The sequence below is a fragment of the Aedes aegypti genome, chromosome 1 (assembly GCF_002204515.2).
Source record: "Aedes aegypti strain LVP_AGWG chromosome 1, AaegL5.0 Primary Assembly, whole genome shotgun sequence".
In the NCBI taxonomy this organism is placed as follows: domain Eukaryota; kingdom Metazoa; phylum Arthropoda; class Insecta; order Diptera; family Culicidae; genus Aedes; species Aedes aegypti.
This window is the reverse complement of record NC_035107.1, coordinates 306275848-306301916: the sequence shown is the minus strand read 5'-3', so window position 1 is coordinate 306301916 and position 26069 is coordinate 306275848. Positions and strand designations below refer to the sequence as shown.

The 26069-nt window shown below is 40.4% G+C and overlaps 1 protein-coding gene across 1 annotated transcript in view; it reads left to right on the top strand.

Moving 5' to 3' along the window:
• Positions 1–26069, top strand: part of LOC5565161 (band 4.1-like protein 5) — a 213394-nt gene that overhangs the window by 180460 nt on the left and 6865 nt on the right. Inside the window, exons 5-8 of the mRNA XM_021838439.1 lie at positions 5012–5739; positions 5811–6205; positions 23870–23973; positions 24614–25531. Of these exons, the coding sequence (XP_021694131.1) occupies positions 5012–5739; positions 5811–6205; positions 23870–23973; positions 24614–25531 (2145 nt within the window). The remainder of the gene's footprint in view (positions 1–5011; positions 5740–5810; positions 6206–23869; positions 23974–24613; positions 25532–26069) is intronic.

Below are 26069 nucleotides of genomic sequence, written 5' to 3'. Positions count from 1 at the left end.
ATATCTCGAAAGGAGATCTCTCGTTTGCCCCAAAAAAGTGTATGTTGAATATTGGAAGGTTCTAAAGTAATTATCATTCTAAAAACACATCTGGCAAGAATTGATAAAAGAGCAAAATATAAAAATGGTTAACATTAAGCTTTACCAAATAAAAAAAATTTAAAACAGTATAAATATAAAGAAAAGCCTATTTTTAAAAGAAAGCAAAATTTATAATTAAATCAATAGAAGAATGGACGCTAAAAATAATTGCGGCATAATAAAACGAAAAGACATAAAAGAGTGCGTTCAGAATAATCGAAGTGATTGTGCTACATTTCCCCGAATGACTGATTTCCCCGAAAAGTGGTGACGAGAAAAAACGATAAACAGTCAAAAGAAGGAAGTATTCTGTCATTCTCGGCTACACACATGTTGGCAAAAATGCTGAGGGTGGTAAAACTCGAAAGAACCGCCAATTAAATAAAGAAGGGTGCATATTAGATAATCAGTTCATTCACCACCCTGAAATGTATAAAGTTACGACAATTATGAGTGCTAAGAACTTTTCGAGGAAGTGGACTAGTCGGGAAAACGGGATATTCGGGGAACTGGCATTCGGAGAAGTGGCGTTCGGGGAAACGGCATTCGGGGAACCGATATTCGGGGAAAAGTAGCACAATCCATCAAAGTAACTGCAGTAATCCATTTCTCTTTTCGCTAATAAATAACTTGAACAGATCAATCTTATCGATTGCCGCCCTTTTGTCAGTTGAAAACAAAAAAAAATATTTGTAAAGTATAGCTCCAAAGAACAGCCTATGTATAAAAGAAGGAGAAATTTATTGAAATTGAACGATTAAAAGAAGGGTAAATTTGTGCTAAATATATAAAAACTTTCAGTGCAAAAATTTGTTCCAATAGCGAAACTCAAAAGAAGAAATCATATTTTAAAGAAGGTTAATTTCTGGATAAATAATAAAATACTATTGACAATAACTTTCCTAATATGCTTAAATTTATTCAAGCGCAAATGATTGTTGAATAAAGTTTCATTTTGTATCAAGTGACTCCAAAACAAGCCTGATGTCATCAGAACGATTCAATAGAAACGTAAAAACGAAAAATTGAGAAATTCTTGGTTTCAGACTCATTATGCCAAACGACCATTATGCCAAACGACCATTATGCCAAACGACCATTATGCCAGATGACTTTATGCCAAATGACCATTATGCCAAACGACTTTATGCCAAACGGCTTTATGCCAAACGACTTTATGCCAAATGACCTACCACCCTGTGAAGCGTTCCAGCGGTCGAAGGTATCTAGCGACCAGTTCAAGGCTCTTCAACTCATCTGTAGTCTCCAGTCTCCACGGGATTCAGAGGTACGCGCCAGGCTGATATCCAAGCTAGAAGCTGAAGAAACGACACCCACCAGACCAGATGGACCAAGCACAATCACGTTGGAAAATCTGGTGCAGGAGAGCATAGTACAGTGAACCTTAAGCAAGACACTCAAATGGTGGAGAGTAAAGACTGCAAATCCGCCAACACGATTGTTCGGAACCATAAAGTTTCAACGCAGAAGAAGTTCAAGACCCCCAAAAAGTCTTGCTGAAAATGTGGCGACATGCACTATATCCCGAGAAGGAAAAAATAACTCGTAATAACTCATGCATACCATATTTTGGTATCATACCACAATTAGGTATTGTTCAGTTATCAATACCTTATTTTGGTATTATAATGGTATTTGAAAAAATGTTAAAAATACTTCATTTTGGTATTTGTTAGCTATTGAGGACTGCTGGAGGTATTGAGCTATTATTGAAAATTTTCACTTTTATATGAAAATCCATCAAGTATTATTTAGGTATTACAATACCTCATCTAATTATCAGTTTGGTATTGGTAGAATATGCAGAAGGTATTATTTGAGGTATTTTATCTCTTATGCAGGGCTCATTCATACCTCATTCAGGTTGTAAGTATTGTATATTATCTGGTATGGAATACTTCAATTTGGTATTCAGTAGTTATTTTCTTCTGCTTGGGATACGGTTCTCCCCATTCTCCAATCATAATTGTATTGAATGCAAGCAGAAAGGCCACAACGATGGGTAGTACGATGTACTTGTTCGATCTGTGGTATGTTCCAATCAACAGTTTTGTCAACGTGGTCCAGCAACTCCCCGTAGAGTTCACTCTGCAGGTCAAACGTAAGTTTCCTGAAGTTTTCCCAAGTATGTTAGGTCGATCCACGAAAGCGAAAATCATGTTGTACCTGTAGCCAGATGTCCGACTGGTATGTTGCGACTCCATCTAAGGTAAACGCGGAACTTCAAAGTCTCCAGGACAAAGTCATCATTTCGCCTGTGCAGTTCTAGGATTGGGCAATTCTGATAATCGTCGTGCGGATAACGTCTCTTTTTTTTTTTTTTTTTAAACTTTATTTGAGTGTATTTTAACGCACGAGGGCTAGTTCTACACTTAGGATAACGTCTCTGTCCGTGTGCGGTGACTATTCAACTGGCTTGAACGACGCTCTCGAATCTTCCACATTTTAATATGTTTGCTGAACTATCAAGAGCACTATTACTCACCTGGATTTGTCGGATGCCTACCTGCAAGTTGATGTAGAAGAATCGTCAAAAAAACTGCTCACTGTCAACACACATCGTGGTTTGTTCCAGTGGTATGACCACCAGACTTGACGCTCCAGGAGCCTTCCAACGCATCATCGACAGCATGGTTGCAGGTATACCTGGAGTGAAACCTTACCTGGAGGCAGTGTTGTTCAGACTCATTTCCCCGAAAATAACATTTTCCGAACTACGAAGCCACGAACTACTACAACCATGCTCTATCCTCCTAAGATAGAAAAGCAGATGGTTAAGCTTGAGTACTGCACACAAAATCGATCAATTTTGATCCCAGAGAGCCACAATTTAAGTTTCGGTGAAATGAAATGAGTGAGTGAGTGAGTGCGAATCATTTCACCGAAACTTGAATTGCGGCCTACCGAGGTCGAAACTGTCGGATCCCATGTGCAACACTCAAGCCCAACCACCTCCCTCTCCATCTCAGGAATACAACGCACAGTTATAACAGTTCATGGCTTCACAATTCGAATTTCGGGGTAATGAGTCTGGTCAACACTGCCTGGAGGACATTCTCATCGCTAGTAAAACCAAGGAGGAACATCATTGAAGACCCTTGCGATCTCCCAGATGCCACCATCGAAAGACGTCGAGCAGCTACATATCTGGGAGCCATCAATTTTTACGGACGATTCGTGAAGCAGATGAAAGAGTTACGAGCCCCCCACGACAATTTTCTCAAAAGGGGCGCCCGTTGAAATTGGTCACCCGAGTGCGAACAATCTTTCAATAAATGCATCTTTGATTTGATCGAATCTGCTCCAGACTTATTTTGATCCAAACAAGGAGATAATTATTGCAGCCGAAGCCTCAAAGTATGGACTTGGAGCCGACATCATGTACCGTTTTCCATACGGGGAGATCTAGGCTATCACACACGCTTCAAGATCATTGACGTCTGCAGAAACCAACTATGGGCAGGTCGAGAAAGACGTATTGGTCCTGATTTTCGGAGTAACACGATTTCACAAAATGTTATACGAACGAAAATTCATCCTTCAAACAGACCATCGACCGCTGATCTTTGGATCCAAGAAGGGAATTCCAGTTTATACTGCCAAGCCAACAGATTGTAACGTTGGGATCTTACCTTGCTCCTGTACGATTTTGTAATCCAGCGTGTATCGACCGACAAGTTTGGTTGTGCCGATATCGTATCAAGATTGATGTCTTCCCAAAGCCGGCCGGATGAAGATTTCCTTCTCGCAGCTATGTATACATGTGGAAAAGGAAGTCAAATCTATTATCGCAGATGCAGTATGCAAACCTCCTGTGACGTTCAAGATGATCGTTGCTGATACCCACAAAGATAAAGTTCTCCAGCAAGTGAAGATGAAAGAAGGTTAGCCTGTGAATAGTAAGACGATTACTGATCCTGCTGTTAGAAAATCTAATGCCCGGCGTGATGGATTGCAGATACTCGACGACTCTCTGATGTATGGTGATCGGTGATCGTAATTCCTTAAAGTCTAGGGTATTACTATACCACTGCAGTATCTTTTTCAAATTATGCCAAATGACTGTTATTCCAAGCAACAGTTATGTCAAACGACTATTATGTCAAATGAGTTTAGGCTGAAGTGACAGACCGAAATCCGTTCTGGCTCAAAATGCGTACCCTTCATACACACAGTAGGGGCTTTGTACGAAGTGGACGGATTTACATTCATTTCTTAGGTGTACGGATTTCGATCCCACACGCTATGGCAAACGGCGTTCTGCGAAACGGAGTAGATTCATTTGCGTCTCGAACCAGAAATCATTAGATGCCTGTAAGCTTTACACATGTCGTTTTTAGCTAAAAGCTAAAATTTGGCAAAATCGACTCAACTAGAGGCTATCTATCAAAAAATCGACAAAAAATAGCACATGGGGCCCAGATTTCCGTAGTGGTAGACGCTCAGCTAATCTGCAAACCCAAACTGGGGGACGTAGGTTCGAATCCTTCTGGTCGAGGATCTTTTCCTAAAGGAAATTTTCTCAACTGTCACACGATATACACATGCAAAACTATTCAACCGGTAAAGAAAGCTCACAGTTAGTAACTGTGGAAGTGCTCATAAGAACACTAAGCTGAGAAGCAGGCTCTGTCTCTGTTGGGACATTATGCCAGAAAGAAGAAGAATTTTATTATTTTTCGTTTTTATTAAAAATATACGTTTTACCCGAAAGTCCAATGTACTGATACATCTTCAACCATTGGCACCGGCTCACTAGCTACCCTCTCCTTCAAAATCAACGGAGGGAGGTTTCAAAAAAATCTAATGAAAATTGACGAAAAACACAGCGGTTCAAAAATGCCTTGTGGTGCGTCGGGGATGAAAATGTCAACCAACTGAACAATCAACGATTCTATTTCTTTTCCAGGGCAAAGATGGTTGCGAGTACCACCTAGGCTTGACGCCGACCGGCATCCTCGTGTTCGAGGGCATCCAGAAGATCGGCCTCTTCTTCTGGCCCAAGATCGGCAAGCTGGACTTCAAGAAGAAAAAACTGACGCTGGTCGTGGTGGAGGACGACGACCACGGCCGGGAACAGGAGCACACGTTCGTCTTCCGGTTGCACAACGAGAAGGCCTGCAAGCACCTGTGGAAGTGTGCCATCGAGCATCATGCCTTTTTCCGGTTGCGTGCCCCGGTTAAGGGTCCCTCCGCCAGGCAGAACTTTTTTCGGATGGGCTCCCGCTTCCGATACTCTGGCAAAACAGAGTTCCAGACAACGCAGCAAAACCGAGCCCGGCGGACGGTCCAGTTCGAGCGACGGCCCTCGCAACGTTTCGCACGACGACAGTCACACGTGCTTCGCGAACGGCAGAAACAAGTCCAGCCCGACCAGCCGGAACAATCCACCCAACAGCCACCATTATTGTCTACCGCTGATGATGCCCAGCACTCCACCTCCGGAACATCGACGCCATCCGCGAACACGGTGATCCACAATCACATCTCGGCTTCAGCCAGCAGCGCTTCGGATATCGGGCTGCACGTGGTGAACGGCAATCTGCCGTCGCTCAGTTCCAACAAGTCAATCTCATCGAGCGAGGACGTCACGTTCGGCAAGCTGGGGTCCTTCGGCAAGGCCGGAATCTCGTACAAGTGAGTATTCAATTACAATCATTCCGTATCGATTCCGACAGATAAATAAATAAAAATTATTTTTTTTGCAGGCCCGAAGAGCCGCTCGGCAAGCTGATCGACCACGAGAACCCCTTCATGCGGGTTCCCGGTCACCACCACGGCGGTTCCTTCGGCAAGGCTTCCATCAGTTCCGGTTTCAGCATCAAAACCACCTCGTCCGATCGGGACAGCCACATCGACACGCTGATGAAAACCATTGCCAAGGATCCGTCGCCTTCGCTGCACGGCGTAGAACTGAACGATGCTAGTAGCTTTAAGATCACCATTAACAAGACCTCCGAGTTGGAGACGAACAACGACACGCTGAAGAAGCTGGCCACCGGAAGCAGTGCGGCCGCGGAGAAGCCGAATAACCAGATCAAGCTGTCGAATGCTGCCGTGACGCCACTTCCACCCGGGCAGATCAAGTGTAATATTCTCAAAGGTAGGTAGTAAGGTAAAGTACAGGGTTAGACAACATGGTTGAGATATGTTAAATTTTGTCAAAATCCCAACATGCATAACTTTTTTGAACATTGATGCGTTTGGAAGCAGTGTTTGATCCATTGAATCGCTGTTGCATACTATTATGTGAGCGAGCGACGGAATCCAGATCAATTGTATTCGGATCGCGTTGTGTCCAGAGTCCTCTAACTGCTCAACAATCTATGGGAAAGTGAACAAGCCCTTCTCATATGAAATTTTCCCAGCTACAACTTTGCCGAAGACCACATTTTAATGAGGCGTATGAATTTGTTGTTATTATTTTTAACAAAGTCTAGGTTATGTTGAGGTCATCGTTCATTTACTTTCAGAACAACACTGATTTTTTTTTTGCTGTAGAACATAGAGCGGCAAAATTAAACTGAAAGGATTCCACATAAGAAGAGTTTGTTCACGCCAAACACAAAAGGTTGGCGTTTTTTCAAAGTAATTCTGTTTTAATTTCCTCCAGAGATATCTTTAAAAAATTTCTTAATTGCTTCGAAAATTCGTCTAATAATTTCTCCAAAATTTTCTCGGAGGGTGACTCTAGGAATTCCTTCAGAGATTTATACATCCCAAATTTATACTCTCCCGGAACTTTCATTTGGGATGGCTCGAGAAATCACTTCAGAAGTGTCTCCAAAGATGCTGATATAAAACAATTCATTTTATTTTTTTTCAGAAATCTCTCCAGATGTTTCTCCAGGGATTCCTTCAGATGTTCCTCAAGAGATTTCTCCAGGAAGCCCTACTCTAGGAACTCCTCTAGAGATTTCTCCATGGATTTTTTAGAAACTCCTGCAGAGATTTTATCAGGAACCCCTACACGGTTTTTTTACAGGAATATCGCAAGGAGTTCCTTAAGATTTACTGAAAAAAAATCTTACACTAATTTCTCGAGGGGTTCGTCCGAAAATTTCTCTGGAGATTTATCTAGGAATTCCTGCATTCCATGAATGATTTCTTCAGGAATTCCTCCGGAAACTGTTCCACGTATTCCCCCTAATTTTTTTTCAAGAGATTCGTTCATGAATTTCTTGAGAGATTTCTCCAAGAATTTCTCTAGAAATTCATCCAGTCATTTTTTCACATATTCCTCCTGGAATTCATAAAGAAGCCTTCCATGAACGGATGAAGTTTCCTTCAAGGCTTTTCAAGGAATTTTCCGAAGTTTTCTGCACGAATTACCTCAGTATTTCCCTCATGAATTTTCAAGGGAGTGGATTTCTTCTGAGAAATTCTTCTCCAGGCATTTATACAGGAACTCCTACAGAGATTCCGTTCTGATCCCGGTCAGAGTCTAGGCGCAATACTCTACTAAATCTCTTCGAAGATAGTGATCTTACTATCCCAAACGATGGTTCCCCGACTTTCTTCAATAGTCGCTATTCGACGGCAATCGATTTTACGGCTGTCACCCGGTTGGAGATCGGACGGTTCAGCTGCTGCGTCAGTTCAGATCCTCATGGCAGCGATCACCATCCTCTTCAAATCTCGTTAGCCGTGGAGGTTCCCGTCACAACCAGGCGGCCCCGCTGATCATGCAGATTGGACTGCTCATAATAACTGCGTCAGTGTATCACATCTAGCGATGGGCGATTTTGAATCGATGTTCCGAAAATCGATGTTTTTGTTTCGATTAATCTGTTTTTTGAATCGATGTTTCGAGCATTCAAAATCGAGTGAATCGATTTTCTTCATTCGATGTTTTGTTTCGATTCAAAATGATGTGATTGATAAGAATATTTCAATGAGTTGACATAGTTTTAAATCAGCCTTGAAGTGTTTAGTATATCATTATTTAATTTCAAACGTTATTCAATCGGAGGAATTTAACAATCATATGCAATTTCAATTGGTCTTATTTTGAAAGCTTGTTTTTGTAAATTTTCATGTGAGCTTGACATTCGAATCGATGCAAAAACATCGATTCAAATGATTCGATATAATCGGTGAATCGATTCGACATATTGAATTTGAATCGATTCAGTAATATCGATGTTCTGGTCAAATTTGCCCAACGCTAATCACATCGCTCTCGCCACCCGAGTAACATGGCAGAATTCACTGCCGTTCTCATGCAAGCGGCTGCCATTTCGATTCCGAAAACAAGCAGCAAGTCTGGTCGAAAAGCTCTTCGTTGGTGGTCTCCAGAGATCAAAAAAGTGATCAAGGCACGTAGAAAGGCTCTTTGCGCCGTGAAAAGAATGGCACCTGACCACGGGACCGAGATGTAATAGTTGATCGGTATCACATCGAACTTAACACTTGTCGGCAAGCCATCCGAGACGCCAAACGAGCCTGTTGGGAGGTGTTCTTAGATAGTATCAACGCAACCCAATCAACCGCTGACCTATGGGCCAAGGTCAACGCCCTCAACGGAAAAAGAGTCGTCACTCCCCCCACCCTCGATACTGATGGAAACAGTACTGCGGATCCAGAAATCATTCAGGGTGTCGACTACCTGGAAAAACCTGGAAAGTCAGGGAATTCAATTCTTGACCTGGAAAGTCAGGGAATTTTGCTAGCGGTCAGGATATTTCAATACTATAACTTCAAACAAATTTATTGTCTGCATGCAAAGTTAAACAAAACAATAGTTAGTAATCATGAGGCCTACATTCAATATGATTAATGAAAAAAGGTAATCAATCTTTACAAATAGCAGTACACTATTGAGAAAACGCTCTTATGTATAGTAGAGTAAAAGTGCTTTATTGACTACGCTTATCCTTAGAACCCAAGTTAGAACCCAACATTTTCTGAAAAGGTATGCATCAACAGTCCTCTCTAACAACTTCGTCGAAAATTGCTTCACAATTATGCTATTATTAAATTTTCAAATCAACTTATTGCCAAGTTCCGCTTACTTTGCTTGAATCTTGAGAAAAAAATAAGTTCACTTCATCACATCATGACAATCTTTACAAGTTTGCTCAAAATATTCCTGCAAAACTGGAAAAACGATATATAGAGAAAAAAAGCAATTAAATTTCTCATATTTAGATCCAAGTTTTAAGAGCACAAATCTGCAGGTTGTTTCGGGAAATAGTATATTAAGATAATACCGCAAAGTGTTCTCATATTGATATTTGTCCATTTTTCTATCTGTTTCATTTTTGATTTTTCTATTTCAATTTTCCTGATTTTTTTGGATTTGGATTAGACTCCAAGCGTTACTTCAGGATTTTTATCAGAAGCTTACTTACAGATATGTCCAGTTTGTTTTTCTAAAAATATACTGAGGAAAATCTTCTAGCATTCTGAAGATCATAACATTCCGTGTGCGGGGTGACATTGGTACATAAAGGTAGGGCGACTTTGGGCCAAGATGTTTACAGCAAACTAAAATAAGGATAATGAAAACATTGTAGCATGTTGCAACAATACATTATAAATAGCCACTGGATGGTCATGGATTAGTTTTTTTGACACCCACATTAGCCATGAGATGCATCGAAAAGAGCGGTCAAAGTCACCCTCTAGGCCCAATGTCACCCCGCACGGCGATTCCTAAATCTTCGGGAATCAAAAAAATCTTTGGAAGCAGAAATTTGAGGAGTTTGGTTTGAAAGAATTGAGTGGTTGCTGAAAAGAAATTGTTTGAAATATCCCTGAAATAATCTTTAAAAATTCAAGACTGGAACAAATCTCCAACCATTTATAGAGAAACCTGGGTATATAATAAGTAAAATTCTTAGATAAATCACACAAGCAAAATTTAAACTTTAATACTGTCAAATACGCCAGGTGTGTTCATTATGCGCCTAATCTCCCTATATTCGAAGAAAAAAAAGGTTAAGGAGTCTCTGGGAGAAATATTAGAAGAGTTCTCAAAGAACTATTAAAGAAATTATTGGAGAAATACGATTAAGAATACCAAGATGAATTTCTGGGAAATCTCTGTTCAATTCTCCAAGAAAGTTCTTTAGCAATGGTTTGAATTTCACCTGGAAAATGAAATATCAAAATTCCAGGAAGAATGTCTTTCCACGAAAAAGCATAGTGATGATCTTAATAGTGTTGCGTATTATATACAAAAAGAGTGTAACTTTTTTGCAATTTTAAGTTTAACTTTTGCGCTTGAAGATTTCCCTCCCCTTGGTTATGCGACCTTGCCGCGATGGGAGGGTATAATCCATTAGCCCATATGATGGAAACCAAAGGCGTAACCTGTAGTGGTGGTATCACATTTTGGCATTTTTTGCTTAAAGCCGCGTCATAATTCATATGGCATAGACGCAACAATATCTCGGATGTGACCCAACGGACATTCTGCGTCATTGATAGAATTGATGCCCATTTCAAATAATTAATCTATTCGAAGTTGACATTAATACTATTGGTGACGTTCAGTTTGCCTTTTGCTAACCAGAATGATCCGTAGCCACTCTTACTATTAGCTAGCTAGACACATCGTTATCATATACGACGTAGGGAATACTAAGGAACTCTTAGGAAAATGATTAGTAGATTCACTGAGTAGAAATAAGTGGCGACAATCTTATTTTAATATGGTTTTTACATTGCCATAAAAAGAAATACCTCTTTTGTAACAACGGTATAAATAATCTAATTCCAGTTTCATTTTCGCAAAATTTACAAGTAGAAAGTAGGCGTTGTGAAGCATTGCATTTGCCACCGAAAAGTGAATCTTGTAGGAGACTGTTATAGAAGCCTAAGGTAACTTTAATCTTAAATATTCACTATAAAAATGACTATGGAAAGTAAGACGTTGAGATCGAAAAATTGTTGAACATACAAGGAAAGCGACTTTTTTCTTTAAGGATATGTGAACGTAATGACCAATAAATACTTTTAACAACAAAAAATGAAATTAACTAGAACTCTTACTAAACAGCCTAATTTTGTTAAGACTTGACGACAATTGACATTTAAGACTCTAATCTTACGTAAGTGTAGAACTAGCCCTCGTGTGTTAAAATACACTCTAATAAAGATTTAAAAAAAAAAAAAAATCTAATCTTACGTAAAAGACAGGAGTAATCAGAATAGCACTTGAATGACAAATTATTCAAAATCATTTCGACTAGACAGTATTAGTGTGATATTTGTATCAGTGTAAGAACAGGGCTGCCAACCAGCAGCGTACAAGTACCTTGAAATGAAGAAGAAGAGAGGAGAGAAAAATAGCGCGTCATTGTTATAACGTCCGTGTTCTTGGCTAGTTGTGCAATCAGAGAATAAATTTGTAATCATCAGAATTTGTGCGTTAAATATATGTTTATTTCGTGAAACATCACAATGGCGACGAGGATGGGATGCAGTGATATGAAGGCAAGTGTTTTGTAGACGGAGACGAGCTAGAAACCGGAAGAAAAATTTATTCGAATTGCGGTTTGGAAACGACAAGATGGCGACTAGCACGGCGTTCCGCCCCTTCGATGCGGAGGTGGAAGAATGGCAACTATACAGAGAGCAGCTGGAACAGTTTTTTGTGTCAACGAAAGTGGGTGATGATATGAAGAAATCGGTTTTGATCAATCATCTGAGCCCGAAAACCTACAAACTTCTGAGGGACCTGTGCACACCGGATCAGCCAAAAGATAAAAGCTATGACGACTTGTGTGAGATATTGACGACGCATTTTACGCCCCCCGTCGTGGTTCACAAGGAGCGTAGAATGTTTTTCCGAGCAAGGCGACACGAAAATGGACATGAGACAGTTAATCAGTGGATAGTGCGAATTAAGAATCTGGCGACGAATTGTAAGTTCGGGGATGCGCTTGTACATAACCTCGTAAATAAATTTGTGGACGGACTGGACGGCAAGGCGTACGATCGAGTTTGCGAGGAGGACGAGAAGTTGACGTTGGAAAAGGCACAGGAGTTAGCGCTGAAGTATGAATCGGACGATACAGCGGTTCAACTGATGTTCGTCAAAAACAAAACGCAGGGAAACACGAAGGTTAGTGGCGAGAGAGCAGAACGACGGATGGATTCTTCGAGAGGAAAATGTTTGGCGTGCTACAAGACGGGGCATTATCGACGAGACTGTAGATTCAAAGAGTACGTATGTAAGAAGTGCAACAAGAAAGGGCATCTTCAAGCGGCATGTGAGTATCAACGAAACTTCTATCTGGCGACAGAGCAATCGACGACTTCACATGATGGTGGTAATCGGCATATCGAACCGGATCAAGTGGATTTACAACAAAATTACATAAGTGTAATACTTTTAGTTTGTACAGATTATCAGATCACAATAGGGCAAAAGATTGGTTCAAAATTGATATTATGATAAGCGAGGACACTTTCACAATGGAACTTGATTCGGGAGCAGGGCTTTGTGTGGTATCTGAAGAGTTCTACAGGAAGAGGTTGGCTAGGTGGCCTTTGGAGAAGTCGGATTTGCAACTGCAGTTGTATTCGGGGGAGAAAATGGGAGCTGTTGGGATTGTGGTTCTTCCATTAGTGCACAGTGGAAAGAGGAGACAAATTCTGTTCGCCGTAGTGAATGAACGTGGACCACCATTACTTGGCAAGAATTTTATGAAAGCGTTTAATATGCAATTGACCGTCGTGCATAATGTTGCGCTGGGACATGAAGCTGAATTGACGAAAATCCTAAGTGAACACGAAAAATTTTTCTCAAATGGGTTGGGCCATTATGCTTATGGAAAAATTAGTTTGGAACTAACGCCGGATGCTACACCAACGTTCGAAAAGCCGAGGCAAGTACCCTTCAAATTTCGAGAGCAAATAGCGATCGAGCTTGACAAAATGGAAAAAGACGGAATAATTAGTAAGTGTGACAGTAGTGACTGGGGTACACCGTTGGTACCGGTAGTAAAACCGGATTCGAGTATCAGGTTGTGTGGGGACTATAAAGTGACATTGAACAGTTATTTGAAGGACGTTAAGCATCCGTTACCCACGGCTGAAGATATTTTCGTAAGGTTGAATGGTGGCCGCAAATTTTCTAAGTTAGACTTGTCTAAAGCGTACAACCAGTTTGAGTTAGATGAACGCTCTAAAGAAATGTGTGCAATTTCTACCACCCAAGGTGTGTATCGGTTACCATTTGGTGTGAAGCCAGCATCGGGAATTGTGCAGCGCGAAATAGAGAAACTGTTGTGTGGTGTAGAGGGGGTGTCTAATTTTTTGGACGACGTACTTATTACGGGTGCAACATATGAAGAACATTTGAAACGTCTGGAGCAAGTATTCAATATTCTTGAGAAAGCGGGGCTGAAATTAAACAAGGAAAAGTGTCAGTTTTTCAAGGATAAGGTGACGTTCGTTGGATACGTGATCACGGAAGACGGTTTGCAAAAAACAGACGAGAGGATTGCAGCAATACGTGATGCACCCGAGCCACAAAATGTGACGGAAGTAAGAGCTTTTGCTGGGCTCGTAAATTATTATGCGAAGTTCATAAATGGTCTGGCGGATATTATGAGCCCGCTGTATAGTCTACTACGCAAAGGAGCGAAATTTGAATGGACAGAGGAATGCAAACAAGCTTTTCAGAAAATTAAGCATGAAATCTGTAAAGACGTCACTTTAGCACATTTCAATCCAGCAGCGGAGCTTTTTTTAACGTGTGACGCTGGTGACGCTTCTAACAAAGGAATTTCTGAAGTATTGAGCCAGATGGAAGGAAATGTGGAGAGACCGGTAGCATTTGCTTCTCGGATCTTACACTCGTCAGAAGTAAATTATAGCGTTATTGATCGAGAGGCTCTGGCAATAGTGTATGGCGTAAATAAATTTTATCAGTATCTGGCCGGTAATCATTTCTGCATACGAACGGATCATAAACCGTTATTGAGCATTTTCAGTCCGAAGAAAGGAATCCCAGCGATAGCTGCCAGTAGAATGCAAAGATGGGCCCACTTTCTGTCAGGGTTTAGCTACGACATTGGGCATGTCAGATCTCAGTCAAATATCGCTGATTTTCCATCGCGGTTCCCGGTCGAATCTTGGAAAATCTGGAAAGAAGAGGATTCTTATTTGAATTTTATCAACACCGATCAATGTGGATTAGTTGATGTTTCGATTTTGGCCGAGGAATCCATTAAAGATGAGCAACTGAGTCCAGTGATACAATTGTTGAGAGGAACGAACAGTGATCAGTCGTTACAAGGAAGTCCTTATATGAAATTCATCAATGAACTCTCGTTGGAAAAGGGTGTTGTTATGCGCGGATGCAGGGTCGTAGTGCCAGTCAAGTTGAGGAACCAAGTCTTGATGAAGATTTACCAATCGCATCTTGGAATAGTAAAAACTAAAAGCGTGGCACGCTCCTGCGTATGGTGGCCGGGGATTGACAACGATATTGAAAAATTTTCCCAAAATTGTTCGGCATGTCTTATGCAAAGTCCTTCACCGCCAAAATCAGAGTTGATTCCATGGCGACCTCCTGACAAAGTCTGGAGTAGGGTTCATGTTGATTTTGCGGGTCCTGTTAAGGGTTTATATTATTTGATTGTCATTGATGCTCTTTCAAAATGGGTAGAGGTTTATGTTACAAAATCTTGTACAGCCCAGTTCGTCCTCGAAAAGCTGACAGAGAGCATATCAAGGTTTGGTATTTTCGATGAGTTGGTTAGCGACAATGGTTCTCAGTTTGTTGCGGGAGATCTGCAAAAGTTTCTGGCTGCTAACGGAATTCAACATAAGTTGACAAGTCCAGGACACCCTGCAACTAATGGAGAAGCTGAAAATATGGTAAAAACTTTTAAATCGTCTCTCATGAAATGCTTATATGATCAAAACAAAAGCGTTCATAGCATTATAGCAAATTTCCTGTTGGGATATAGGAAGGCTATACATTGCTCTACGGGATTATCGCCGGCGCACATGATGCTGGGAAGAGATATTCGAAGTTCCTTGGACATTATGAATCCATGTAAGAAACCAGAAACACAAGAAGAAAAATCTGCGAAAGAGAATCTGTTTCAAAAGCAAAAAATGCAGATGAAGCATCATCATGGTACGAGGAAACTCACCTTTAAAGTTGGAGACAAAGTTGTGGTGAAGGATTACACTAATCCTAATAAGGAAGCGTGGACACCAGCAGTTGTTGAAGAGATACTCGGAGATCGCAGCTACCGTGTACGTTTAAAAATCTCTGGAAGAATGATCAAGCGACACTTGGACCAAATTCGAAAGGACTCACGCGAAAATGATGTTGAAAATGACACAGCACGGTTGATTCCCAGCCTTACACGATGTGATAGCAGATTGATACCAGTGAAGAGAACTTTCAATAAGGACATGGTTGAAGAAACACAACAAGAGGAGCATGTGGGAGATACTTCTGTCGAAACTTTTTCACCAACATCTTATTCTTCTCCCGTAAAAGCAGCAGAAGCTGATAAGGTGAGGCAAGTTGAAGGAAAAAGTGGGGAAGTAAGTTCAAGTAGTGGTTCAGAAAGTCAGTCGGCCGGAGAAACTGATTTGTTTGTTAGTGTGTCTGAAACGATGGTTAATGCCAACAATACTACCACGGGGGAAGAAAATATCCGCAAAGCCCTGGACGAATCAGTCATTCAGTCGGAAGTTATTATTTCGGACGATAGTATGGAGGGTTTGGAGGTGGCAGGATTCGAGAGAGGAAACTGGAGATTGAGGGATGAAGCGGGAAATTTTTTTTAAAAAGTAATAACATACATCTATTTGAATGATTTCAGATGCAATTTACTAGATTCATTATCTAACAAGAAGCTTAGTGTGAGGGTGTGATATTTGTATCAGTGTAAGAACAGGGCTGCCAACCAGCAGCGTACAAGTACCTTGAAATGAAGAAGAAGAGAGGAGAGAAAAATAGTGCGTCATTGTTATAACGTCCGTGTTCTTGGCTAGTTGTGCAATCAGAGAATAAATTTGTAATCATCAGAATTTGTGCGTTAAATATATGTTTATTTCGTGAAACATCACAATTAGTAATGACACTACTACACTACTATTTCAAACAAATTCTGATGGAGCTGCTGATTTTCACAATGCTTCCTTTTCTCAGAAGCAAGGGGATATGGGCACTTTTCAAAAACTATCACGTCACAATACTAATAAAAAAGCAGTGTTCATGTGGGCGCCATTGCCTAGTCCGTCTGAGTATTGGTCCTGGTAGAGGGGAAAGTTGGCAAAAGCCAGACCGAGGGTTCAGCCTTGACAAGTTAAGCTGTCAGGCAGCTCCAACTGAATACCATACAAAAAAAAAAAAAAAACTTTTGCGCTTGAAGATTTCAATCGAGTATGGTCAATAGGTGATTTCTAAGCTTATACTCAGCTCTTACCGCTGTATTCATTAAAAAAAAAAGACACGGACACCGTCTTCAGCCATTTAGCTGCACAGACTGTAACTTAACACTAGACAACGGACAAGCCATGCTCTAGTGGCACAGCCGAGAAACATTCCTGACGAAAAGTTGCAATGGCTGAAGCGGGAATCGAACCCACACCCCATGATTCGATGCGCTTAAATGCCTGACGACACTAACCGTACGTAAGTTTGAAAAGTAAATTCTCATATGCTCATATTTATCATATCATCTTGAATGAACTTTCAAGAAAGTTATCTGGTTAGTGTATTCAAGTGAAGTAAAAGCTTTTGAACAGTTTATTCAAACGACCTAAAACATAAACAATACCAAACCAACAAATCAACATGGTCTGGAATTTTTCTGGAAAACGACTGGAAGGTCAGGGTAAGCCAGGGAATTTTATTTTCAAAATTGAATCGACACCTGTATTGCTGACGGCCTGGGAAAATATTTCGCCAATCTCGCAGCCTTTGGGACCTATGATTCGATCTTCGTCCGCCAAACCGGTGCGACTGCCAACGACATAAACAGTTGCACCGTACCCGAGGACAATTCGCAGCTTGCCATTAATCAACTTTTCTCATTTAGGGAGTTGCAATATGCTTTGAGTCGCAGTAGTGGGAAGTCCGCAGGGTAATCCATTGATGGAAAATCTTGAAGGTCATGGTAAGCTTATCCTACTAGAACTGATAAATCAGCTGTGGACTGATGACTCCTACCCGCCGGAATGGCGAGAGAGCTTCGTCGTCCCAATCGCGAAACCCGGCAACCAAGCTCGAGAACCAGCAAACTATCATCCAATTGCACTCACCTGCTGTCTTTCTAAGGTAGTAGAGCAAATGGTAAACCGTCGGCTTACACATCATCTCCAGCAACGCGGCCTGCTGGATCACCGGCAGCACGCCTTTCGGCCCGTTTACGGTACTAATACTTCGCGGCCCTCGGCAGTAGGCACCTCGCCAGCTCGGATTACACCGGCCACGTTTTGCACTTTGTAAGAAACTTTCTCACCAATCGTACCACCCTGAAGTCATCGGAAACACCAAATCCGATTCATTCAGAGAAGAGACCGGCGTTCTGCAAGGATCCGTCATATCGGTGACTCTGTTCCTGATAATGATGAACGGCGTCTTCTAAGACCTTCCAAACAGCGTAAAAATATTTGTCTATCGTAATTGTAGTATCGGGACCTACAATCGCGGCTACAGGAAAGAAAGCCCAAGCTGCCGCGGCAGCATGCTGTTACCAGAGTAGCCAAGTGGGCGTCCTCTGTCGGCTTCACTACAGTATGGCCCATAAAAAATGCGAAAATCCTTATACAGTCAACTCTCCCTTACTCGATACTTGGAAAACTCTCATGGGGAAATTCGTGTAAAATTCTCTTGCCTAGAGTAACCCTCAAAAAAGAATCATTGAGAAATCCGTTGTTAAATTATTAGAGGAATCCCTGGAAAAATATTTGGATGAATTTCTAGAGTATTCCATAAAGGAGCTTCTGGAAAATTTCTGAAGATATTTTGCATGAACCTTTGAGAAACACCTAGAGGAATCCGAGGAGGAGTCTGAAAGTATGCTTGGAAAAAGGAATCTGGAAGTATACTTGGAATAATCTCTAAATTATTTCCTTACGAAATCTTTGAAACAAATTCAGGAAGGATTTTTCTAAGAATGCCTTAATGGTTAAGATCGGTTTCTTCAGGATTTCTTCCAAGGATTCTTCTAGTAATTTCCTTAGAGATTTCGTTAGAGATTCCTCCGAAAATTTCTTCAAAATATTTCGAGAAAATCCTCCAAGAATGTCGAAGGAAATACCTCCAGAAGTTCTTCCAGGTATTTTTTCAGAAGCGATGAGAAACAGTTGCCGAATCATTGAGTTGTATCCCTGGAGGAATTCTTGAAGAAAACAAAAGTTTAGAAGTTCCTGGAGATTTCTCTGTAGGAGTTAATGGAAGAATCTCTTTAGGAGTTGAATAAAACTTCCTGTAGAAATTCTTGAAGGGTTTCTTGAAAAAAAAACACTGTTGTTTATTTTTTTTAAAGGAATCCATTGTCAATTACTAGAGATTAAACTGAGGAAATCCGAGTAGGAATTCCTGATAACGCCTTGGAAGAATCCTAAAGAAAGTTCTGGAGGAGTTCTTGAAGAATCTTTTGAGAAATTCCAGGAAGAATACCTAAAAAAATGACTGGATGAATTATTTGTGGAATCCCTTAAGAAATTCCTTGGGGAATGCCTGAAAAAATCCTTGGAGGAGTCTCAGAAAAAAAACATTAAACATTTCAGTAGGAATCCCTGAAGCTGGAGAAATTTCTGATAGAGTGCTTGGAGAAATGTTTATAGAATTTATTGGAGCAATTGTTTGAATGATAAATCCTTTGAGAACTTCCTAAAAAAACGAAATCCTGAGATATTCCTGGAGAAATCTTCGGCGGAACCCTTAAATAGTTTTTTGGTGGAATTCCTGGTGAATTTTAATAAGGAACCCCTTGCGATATTCTTAAAGGAAAAAAAAAATGAAAGAATTCTAGAGAAATCCTAGAGAAAAAACCCAGAAAAAATTCTCGCAGGTATTCCTGGAGGAATCGCGAAAAAAACATCTGAAGAGATTTCTAAAAAACTAACTAAATTATACCGTGACATGCTCTATTACCGTGAAGTTAAAAAAATTCAAGTTTCAATCAATCAGATAAAAATAACGTATGATTATTTTCAAGTCTTTTATGTTTTATATAGTAGACCGTTTTATATACTTTGCATAAAAAATATGATTTGAACCATTTTGAAAATGTTAACCATAGTTACAGTTGATGTTGTTAAACATACCAGTGTTCCAAATACCGTGCATCTGACCCCGACTTCCGGGTCACATTTTGAAACATCTCTCATTTGAACGAACGAAGAGCAACAAAAATAAAACTTTTGTATCGAAGAACGTATTGAGGTTTGCATGATTGATTCGGGAAATAAAATATATATTTCAGTTCGCCATTTTGGAATTATAACTGAAACACGGTATTTGGAACACATAAGCAACCGTGCCCTAATACCGTGTATTGGCACCAGGCGATTACATTCTAACATTATTTTTGCTTGTTTGTGTGTGCAACTTTAGTTCAAGTTTGTCATGGCTTTCTAAATACTACTTAATGTGCTAACGTTTGTGACAATCATTTAGAAAAATAAATAATATAATATGCTAGAAATCCACATAATTCCCAAATACACGGTATTAGGCAACACACGGAATTAGAGCAGGTCACGGTACCATAGCGACATCTTTGGAAACACCACTTGAGGGAATTTGCGAGCTATTTCTGAAAAAGTTCCTGGGAGAGTCCCTGGTGGATCTCTTGAGGAATTCCTAGAGTAACCTCTGAAGAAATGTCGAAAAGAATTTCAGGATAAACCATGGGATGAATTTTTGTAGGAATCTTATAGGAATGGGAATACTTATAGGAAGGAATTTTATAGGAAATTCAGAGGGAACACCCGATCCCCGAAGAAATATTTGAAGGACTCTTGGGAGAATCCTTTGGAAAATTCCTGAAAGAATCCTTGGATAAATCTCAAATTTTTTTTTCGGACGTATCTCTAGAGACATTAAAGAAGGAAATTTTGGATAAATCACTAGGGAAATTCCTTAAGGAATACTTTAAGATATTCCTGGAGAGTTCCGTGATAGAGTTCCTGGAAAAATCTTTTAAGGAATTCTTGGAAAAATCCCTGGAGAAATCTTTGGATGAATTTGTAGAGTAATTGATGAAGGAGCCTGGAGGCAATTCAGAAGAAATTCTTGCAGGAATTCCTGGAGGTATCCATCGAAAAACATCTAGTGGAATCACAGGAGGAACAACTAAAAGAATGAGTGAGTTTCTTAAAAATTGTATGTACAATGGTTTTTTTTTCGAGGAATCTCATTAGAAAATCCAGGGAGAATTTTAAAGAAATCCTGAACGAAACCTTTTTAGAAAATTATGAGAAATCCGTGGAGCGTAATTTGTAAGTAATTTCTGGAAAATATATAAATGGAAACATAAATTCCTTTCCTTACTCAGATTGACGGTCATTCATTACAATTACAAATTAAAAAAAGATCTCATTTTTTTAGATTAGATCCTAGGAAAATTTTAGAATCCTTGGATAAATACTTGGAGGACTCAGGACTTACTTGAAAAAATTCTGAAAGAATCATTGGATGATTTGCTGAAAATATTATAGATGTAATGTCTGGAGAAATTTCTGGAAGATCCTACACACAATAGGGTGCCGGTACCAATGGTTGTAATGTACCAGTAGATTGGACTATGGAATAAAACGTACATGTTTTTGATAAAAACGAAATGTGCTATTTTTGGTGGATACACGGATAAAAATCTGATCCCCACACCATGATTTACAAATCATGAAATTCATAAATTGGTTGGGTCATAATATCAGGATCACAAATCATGGTTCCTGGAGTCATAATCATAATTCCTCATAAGCGTAACATCCAGTGTGAAAACACTAAGCGGTGCACTTTGCTTCATCACATTCGTATCGATCACTCCTCATTCAAGATGACAAAGCGGTTGAGTGGTAGAGTACGTGGCTCACAATTGGAAGGTTTTTGGCTCAAATTTCGATGCATGCTTTTTTGAACTTTTTTTTTTATTTTGTCGATCATAAACGGATGCGCGACTCAGCATTTTTGGCATTTGAATCATGATTCCGAGCAATCAGCTACAAAAACCTAACGCGTGTGTTGCGTTACGGCAATCTGACTCATGATATCATGAGTCCAAATCATGGTGTATTTTCATAAGACGAAAACACGCTGGAATCATGATATCATGAGTCATAATCTTGTTTTTGGATTCTGATTTCTACTCGTGTAGATCGCATCTAGTTTAGTCGATTTGCCAAATTTCAGCTTTTTATCTTATCAAAAAGTCATATAAATAATTAAGTTTACGTAAAAAATTGGCTCCCTTGCACCAATAGTAGCCGTCGTGTTCCAGTAGTGGATCAACGGTTGAAAACAGTTTTTCAAATAGATGTATAAAAATGAAGAAAAGTCCCAGAGATGATCTTTATGGTTCATTCGAAAGATATTAGTTGCTGTTCCGAGGAAAAATGTAAAATCTATGTAAAAATTTACCATTTTGTTTAAAATTCCTTGTATGATTCCCGAACGTCTACTACTGGAGCACTAGCGCAACTACTGGAACACGCGTACCAATAGTGGCTCAAGCGATTTTATGTTAAAAAATAGTTTTATCACTCTTTTTATATTTCTCCCATATAGTAGGGGTTGAAATCTTTCTGTTGATACCAAAAGATCTCTGTTAGGACTTTTCGTTATTTTGTTATGATTTTTTATAGCTTAGGTAGTCCACTAATGGCACCGGCACCCTAATACAAGCAGTAATTCTTGGCATAAATGTAACGAGGAATTTCGAAAACTGTCAGATATAGCATTGGAGTCTGGTCGTATTATTTGGAAAACCTCTTGAAAAATCTTATCTCCTGGTTCCTGTTTGGTCTCTTTTTTCAGACTTGAGGTTTCTAAGGCTTATATTTTTAAGATAGGTACGTAATCGCTACTAGCCCTGCTGTATTAGTAACATTTAGATCTAATCGATCAACTTGGATGTGTTTTGATAGAAAGGAACATCTTTCCAAGTCTTGCGCCGGTAGATTGAACTATTTGAACTCCAGGGCAGTTTGGAGGACCTAGAATGTCTTAAATACCTGCATAAAGTATCAGCTAGTCTAATTATGGCATAGTTGTGCTCCTTATCATGTTTTTGAACATAACCGAGCTTAAAGCAGGTCTCTTTTTGGCGATTTTTATTTTTATGCAGATGATTCCATATTATTCAGATTCTTTAGGAAAGTTTTCTTCGATTCTATGAAATCTTTCAATGTTTCCTACAGGAGTTCTTCCAGGAAAATCTACAAAGTTTTATTTAAGAATTTTTAAATTTTAGGGATTTTTCTAATAAACCTGACAAGAATTCCTATGCCTATTTTTACAGTAATACTTCCAGGCATTTTTATATGGCATTCACCTATATCAAACTAGAAATCGTTCAAAAATTTCCTTATGAATTATTGGAGGAAATCTGTTAAGCGCATTTGTAGGAATTCCTCAATAAATACAACCTGGGATGCCTCATAATGTTACACCAAATTTTCATACACACATTTCTCGAGTCATTTTCCAAGCAATATCTCCGTTGAATATTCAAAAGTTCAGGTTTCACACTAATTAACTCAAGAGCGGTCGTGCTTTCAGCCATCGTCGGCGTGACCACACTCGTGTAGTGTATCCCAAGCGAGCTTTTTTCAAGTTGTGTGTAGTCAGTACCGGATGCGATCGGTTTTGGATTTACTACAGCAATTATTCCAATACTTCTTCCGTTCATTTCAACACAAATTTGTTCAGGGATTGGCAGTTAGAGGTTTTACAAGCAATTTCATCGGAAAATTTTGCAGGATATTATGCAGATATTGGATCATTTTTTTATTATCCTAGAAATTCATTTAGTAAATCCTTGTAAGAGAAATAGTCTTGGAACTCCAGAGATATTTGAATGAATTCATCATGGGTCACTTTAAAGGTTTCATAAAATGTTACTTCAGGATTTTCTTTAGAGATCCCTCGTTTATTTTTTAAGCAATTGGTTCAGTAATTTCTTTAAATTTTCCATAGCATTCCCTTAGAAGAATTCGTGAAAAATGTCTGAAAATTTCCCTTTAAAAATTTGTCAAAAAAATATGGAAGAATTTCTGCAAGAAACTAAAGAACAATTCTGGAGTTGTCCTTAAGAAATCCCGAACGAAAATGTTGTAGGAAATTCTAAGAAATCCCAAAAGAAATTACTGATTGAATTCTTGAAGATGCTCTAAACGAATCACTGTACAAAGTCCTGGACGAGTTTACTGATTTTCATTAAAAGAAATCTAAAAGTATCTTTGGAAACATCTCTGCGATAATTTCTGTCGCAATTCCTGGAAAAAAATCAGAGTGAAGGTTTGAAGATTTTGATACATAATTCTTGGAGGAATCTACATTATGATAAGATTCTGGACCGACCGGGAAACGAACCCAGGCACCTTCAGCATGGCATTGCTTTGTAACTGTGGACGTTACCACTAGATTAAGGAAAGCCCCAAGGCACAAAATTCCAGATCATTTTGGATTACCTAGAACATCTCGAAATATTCCTTTGCAACATATTTTTCTTTCTTTTTTGTAAGTTTTATGATATATCTGAATGGAAAAAAAAAATCCGAAAAAAAACGTCGTACTGCAAGGGATTAACCTGATATTTCTCACTTCCAGCACGCGTTGAAGAGGAACTTCACCCGAAGTTGACCAACCACCAGCTGTACGTTCCGCTGAACGACGGTCCAGATTCTCTGAGTGCGGCCACATTTGTGTCGGTGGTAAGTACCGTTCCTATCCGTCCCGGGGAGGACTCCCCCCTAATACGATTTCACCGGTTGCCTCTGCACAAGTTTCGTTTTCTTTTACGATTTGCCAGCAAATGTTTTACACACTCTCAATCACTCATCATTTTAACCGGCCCCTGTGTTCATAGAGTGCTAGTGCACTGAAGATTTCTCGCATAACTTTTCAAAAGGACCTATCAGACATTGAGATGCTCTATTTGTTTAATTGTATGAAACGCTAGCCAAGTGCATTGTCTTTTGATCTATAGTGAAAAAACTTCCCGAAAACTTTAGTATTACACTGTTTGAATCGAAAGAGAGTGAGAGAGGAGAGAATCTCTCATTGTTTTATAGGTCCTTTAGTAAAGTTCAGCGAGATTTTTGTTTTATCTTGCTAATTGCATCGACTTTTGCAGCATCGCTCGTTTGTATCCATCATCAACTCATGCAAGCTTTGTGTATTTTTCATTTTCTTTTAATTTCATATATTACCTTGATACATAATTATCGCGTGTGTGTGCGTTCCGTTTTGGTTTGAACTGCCCCAAAATTGTATCATAAATCACCAAACACCACAAAACGGGGGGCTAATCCTGGCCATCATCTCTGTGTGTGTGTGCGTGTGCGCGTTTAGGGAGGTGATAAGCTAACCTTGAACCTAACTGGGACCACGACTCCAACGGTCAGTGGCCACACCACGGTAACGTCGATGCTGTCCAGTCCAACGGCGGTCACTCCGACCTCGCCAACGCAATCCCTGAAGAGTTTCCTCTCGCCGATGACTCCACCGCCCTCGCTAGTATCAACCACCAGCACCACTGCCGTCCACAGCAGCCTCCCCGACCAGGGAACCTCCCTGCTACTGAACGGCCTTGCTTCCCCACCGGACAACGTAACCGTGACGCACTTCTCCGAGCAGAAGGGCGGAATCGTCGAGAAGATCAGCGTTCCTTCCCTTACCTCTATGGCAACCAGTCCCACCGTAGAGAAGATCGCCAACAACAACCCCTTCCTGAACATGTCCCATCCGTCCTCTCCAACCGTCCCGGTAACCCCCGGCAAGTCATCCACCAACCCCTTCCACAACATCTCCACCTCGTCCAACAGTTCCGGAACGTCCGACGTCGGCCTTAACTCCGCCGAAACCGTCAGCATCCCTAGCTCCCCCCTCGTCCTCCAAACGCCCGAGTTCAAGAGTAGCAACCCCTTCAAGGACTCCAGCGGAGGTCTGAACACTACTAGCAGTAGTAGCTCCCGAGCCCGCAGCAAGAGTCCCGCCATCAGCAAAACGGCGCTCAGCAGTCGGAGCAACAGTGGCGGAAGTCGCGGAACGTCCCCCATCAGCAATGGACACCTCACGCCGAATGTGATCGAACTGAAGAGGAATCCCAGTCTAAGGAGATCGGTGGCCGAGGCGCTCAAGACGGCGGTGGTGTCGACGAGTTCAACGGATGCCACGGATACGGCGGCGGCAGCGGTGACAGCTGCGTCGGCCCTGAGCAACGGAATTCTGGCGACGGAAAGTAACGGAAAGACCGGAAAACCGACCAAGGTAAGTTCGGACGGGTTCGGTGGTGTGTGATTTAAGTTGCGGAACACCGGTACGTAGTGGTTTGTAGAGTATGTACATAGTTCATTGAGGGAACGAGGTAGGGTTGCATGTAAAGAGGTTGGTGTTATTTCTAGAAAATAAGTTGAGATAAGTTACATTGTCTGTGTGGTGGTTTATGCTTTTGATTTTACCCCGCTGAGCACTATATTTTCCAATTAAATGACAAAATAGACGTTTTTTTGCTTGCAATTCTTATATTGTGGATAATTTACTCATATCACTGCTCGTAGAATCATTTCGGATAAGGTAACTCGGCCAGTCAGTAGCGAAGATCGAGAAATCAGTGTCAGAGGAAACGTTCCAGGAAAGAATTAGCACAGAGTACACTGCAAACGAACTAGATGAATGGTTAAGGACAAAACTATGTGCGGTGATTGGCCTTCTTAAAATTTCTGGAGGATTCTTAATTCATGACGGATCCATGTTGAGATTTTTGATGCGTTCTTGTCACGAAGTTTGATGCATTTCTGACAAAATC